We start from the raw sequence: 5,000 nt of genomic DNA, 5'->3' as shown, positions 1-5,000 counted from the left end.
TAATGATAATATTGAAAATAACAATAACAATAACAATAATAATGCTGATAGCAACAATAATGTTAATATTAAGAAAAATAATAATGATAATAATGATAATAATAAAAATAATGATAATCATAATAATAACAATAATAACAATACTACTACTACTTCTACTACTAACAATGATAATGATAATAATAACAATAATGATAATTATAGTATGAATAGCAATGGCAGTAGTAATAATAATAATAGTAATTATAATACCGACAATAATAATAATCATAATAATAATAAGGATGATGATTATAATAATAACAATAATCATATTGATAATGATAACAAATAATCATAATAGTAGTAATAACAATCATTACAATGACAACAATAATTGCGATGATAATGCTAATAATGATAGTAATAATAATACTAATGATCGTGATGCTGATAATAATGACAATGATAATAATGATAATAATAATAATGATAATAATAATAATAATAATAATAATAACAACAACAACAATGATAACAATGATAATGATAATAATAATAATAATAATAATAATAATAATAATAATAATAATAATAATAATAATAATAATAATAATAATAATAATAATAATAATAATAATGATAATAAAAGAAACAACAACAATAATAATAATAATAATGATAATAATAATAATAGTAATATTAACCATAGTATTGGTAATAATGATAATAGCAGTAATGATGATAATAATAACAACAATAAGAAAAATGATTATAATAATAATAATAATCATATTGATAATAACAATAATAATAATAATAATATAGTAATAATAACAATAACAATAATATTAATAATAATGATAACAATAATAATGTTATCAATAAAAATATGATAACAATAATTACAGAAATAATGACGGTAAAGATAATAATAACGAGAGTAATAATGATAATAATAATAATAATAATAATAATAATAATAATAATAATAATAATAATAATAATAATAATAATGATAATAATAATAATAATAATAATAATGTTAATGAAAATGATAGTAATAATTATAATAAATATAATAATAATGATAATAATAATAATAATAGTAACAACAACAATAATAATGATATTATTAATAATAATAATGATAATAATAATAATAATAATAATGATAATAATAATAATAATTAACTTTATTATATAACCTTAATGATAATAATGCTAATGATAATAACAATTGTAGTAATGATCATAATGATGAAGAAATAATAATGATGACGAAATAATAATGATGACGAAAATAGCTTTAACGATAATGATAATGATGACAAAAATAATAATGGTGATTATGATGACGATGAAGATGATGGTAATAATGATAATGATAATAATAATAACAATAATAATAACAATGATAACAATGATAATAGTGATAATAATAGTAACAATAATGGTAATGATAGAGATAATGGAAATGATAATTAGAATAATAAAAATTATGATGATAACAACAACAACAATAATGATAATAATAAAAGTAACATCTATAATAATAGCAATGATAATAATGATATTAATCATTATGATAATTATGAACTAGATGCACTCAGCGAGCACATATCTCCGCCAAGGCAGTAGGGTCTCTAATGTCATGAAAGCAGTCACACTTGAAAAGCTGCATGAAACTCTTTCTTAAACACACGTGACGTCCATGTTTCCCGATCTCGCGAAGGAATCCTTAAAAAAAGATCCTGGATCCAGATGATGATCCGGGTCACCTCCATTCAGTGGCTGACATACCTCTGGTAATAATGGAAATCTGTTCATCACTTCCTGCAGACCAATGAACAAACTATCCAATGCTATGAAAAACTCACTGGCGGAGGTAACAATAATAAGGATAACAATAATAATAAAGTTACAGAAGAGATGATGCCATCCGACTGACACGAACGATGTGACAAGAACCGATATGACAGGTGACACTCACGGCAACCGTACTCGTCCGACACCTGCTCTCCATTGTGGCAGTCGTTGAAGCCGTCGCAGATATTCCGGGCGGCGATGCACCTGTCCTTCTTCCTGTCTAATGGGGACACGACGCAAGTCAGTGCCACGCCCTTGTGGCACTCTGGGACTCCTGCCAGGGAGAGGGAGAGGGATTAGTAGTGAGGCGCAAAGGAGGTTGCGAAGAGGAGGTCGGGGAAAGTAGACAAGGGGGAAAGAGCATTCATGGCGAGGAATCTCAAATGCTGATAACAATAGTGATGATAATGTCAGTAATAATAATAACAATAATAATGATAACAATGATGATAACAATAATAAGATAATGATAATTATTATAATAGTAAAAACAATAAGAATAACAATGATAGTAGTAACTATTATGATGATGATAAAATTGATAATAACAATTATTATATTAAAGATACTGATAATGATATCAGTAATAAGCATAATAAAAATAACATTAATAATAATGACAGGGAAAAATGTAATGATTGTGATTCTTATAATAATAATGATGATAAATAACAGTGACATGACAAAGTTATAATGATGACGACGATAATAATGATGATATAGTAATGAAAATGATTATGATAATGATTATAATGATAATAACAATAATAATAATAATAATGATGATGATAATGATAATGATAATAATAATGATTATAATGATAATAATAGATAATAACAATAATAATAGCGACAATGATAATTATAACAATAATGACAATATATATATAATGAAAATAAAATAATGAGAATAATAATAAAACAAATGATAATAAAAACAGCAACAACAACAACAACAAAAATAATAATAATAATAATAATAATAATAATAATAATAATAATAATAATAATAATAATAATAATGATAATAACAATAATAATAATAATAATGATAATAATAATAATAATGATGATGATGATAATAATAAGGATAATAAGGAGAACAACAATAATAAAACTAATGATGATAATAACAAAATAGGTAATGATAACAATTATTGATGATGGTAGTGATGATAATGATAATAACAATAATGATAATGATAGAAACTAATAGTAATAATAACAATAATGATAATAATACTGATAATGATAATAATAATAATATTACTATTATTAATAATAATGATGAATATGATTATAATAACAAAAATATTGATAATAATGATAACAATAATAATGATACTGATGATGATGAGAACAACAACAACAATATCGATAATAATAATGATAACAAAAATGATAATAATAACAACGATGATAATGATAATGACACTAATAACAAGAATGGAATGATAAAAATGATAATAATAATAATAATGATAATAATAAAAATGACAATAATATCAAAATGATAATGGTGATTAAAACAGTAATATCAATATGATTATAATAATAATGATAATGAAAATGATAATGATATTGATACTGATAATAATTACAATAACAATAACAATTATTATAATAATGATAACAGCAGTGACAATAATGATAATAATAAAGATGAAAATGATAATAATGATAACAACAACAACAACAACAACAACAACAACAATAATAATGGTAATAATAATAATAGTAATGATAATAACAATAATAATAATGATAATGATAACAATAATAATAATAATGATAATGATAATAACAATAAAATAAAAAAAACTACAGTAATAATAGCATTAATAAAAGTAATAATGATATTAATAACGATAATGACAATAATGATAATAATAAAAATGATGATACTAATACTAATAATAATGATAATGATAATGACAATGATGATGATAATGATGTTGATAATGATAATGATAATGATAATAATAATAATAATAATAATAATAATAATAATAATAATAATAATAATAATAATAATAATAATAATAATAATAATAATAATAATAATAAAATAATGATAACAATACTACGACAACAACAACTACTAACAACAACAGCAACAACAAAAATAATAACAATAACAACAACCTTGATGATAGTGAGGGTGATCATGATTATAATAGTAGTAGTAGTAGTGGTAGTGATAATAATGATACTACTACTTTGTGATAACAATGAAGATAATAAGTCACAATAATATTAATAATAATGATGATGGTGATGATGATAATGATAATGATAATGGTGATGATGATAATGATAACAATGATGATAATGATAGTTATTAAAATAACGATGAGGATAATAGTAATAATAAATAATGATAGCAATAGCTTTGATAACAATAACAATATCCAAAACAATAATAATAATACCCATAAAATAGTTAAACTAGTGATAATAATAATGAAAATTATTATAATGATTGTTGTTATTGTTTATTAACAATAACAACAATAATGACAACAGTGATGATAATGATAATGATAATAATAATGATGAAAATAATAATTAATGATAATGATGATAATGATAATACCAAATAATAATGATAATGATAATGATAATAATGACAATAAACACGATAATAGCAATAACAATAATAATGATGATAATAATAATGATAATGATAATAATAATGATAATAATAACAAGAAATATAAAGATAATAATAATAATAGTAATCATCGCAAAATCACGGTTTACATTCAGTCGAAGTACAGTGCCTGCACTGTAAGACACCGTGCCATTACAGAAAAGACAGACACCAGTATGTATGTGGTGCATGGAAAAGGGTCCCAAAAACAAAACGAAGAAAGCAGTGTAACTTTACTGTAAGCGATCGCAATTCCCGCCAACGCCCTGGAATACCCCGACGATCCCAGTGACCCGTAGCCTGGCCTATCTGGAGTTAATGCTTATGGAAGGTGAGGATAAAACTGCTCCTGGGTCTAGGCTCTCTCCTGCCGGGACATACGAGGATAAGATTTTGCAGAGCAGGCGAGGTGGCGGGGGGGGGGGGGTCAGCAGTCCCCTTGAAGGGGGTATAAGGGTCTGCACCCCCCATATCTACTGAAAAGGTGTCAGATACCTGG

At 23.5% G+C, this 5,000-nt stretch overlaps 1 protein-coding gene across 4 annotated transcripts in view; it reads right to left on the bottom strand.

Annotated features, from left to right (window-relative positions):
* The window catches only part of LOC113814734 (G-protein coupled receptor GRL101), a 173,981-nt gene that overhangs the window by 9,098 nt on the left and 159,883 nt on the right, over window positions 1-5,000 (bottom strand). For 3 of the 4 annotated variants that reach the window (XM_070124449.1, XM_070124451.1, XM_070124450.1), the window contains one exon: window positions 1,973-2,122. The exons of the other annotated variant lie outside the window; for it this stretch is intronic. In XM_070124449.1, coding sequence (XP_069980550.1) covers window positions 1,973-2,122 — 150 coding nt within the window. The remainder of the gene's footprint in view (window positions 1-1,972; window positions 2,123-5,000) is intronic. 4 annotated transcript variants of the gene reach the window in all.

Source organism: Penaeus vannamei, chromosome 8 (genome assembly GCF_042767895.1).
Source record: "Penaeus vannamei isolate JL-2024 chromosome 8, ASM4276789v1, whole genome shotgun sequence".
In the NCBI taxonomy this organism is placed as follows: domain Eukaryota; kingdom Metazoa; phylum Arthropoda; class Malacostraca; order Decapoda; family Penaeidae; genus Penaeus; species Penaeus vannamei.
The sequence above is the reverse complement of the archived record's forward strand: the minus strand, read 5'-3'. Positions and strand labels throughout refer to the sequence as shown.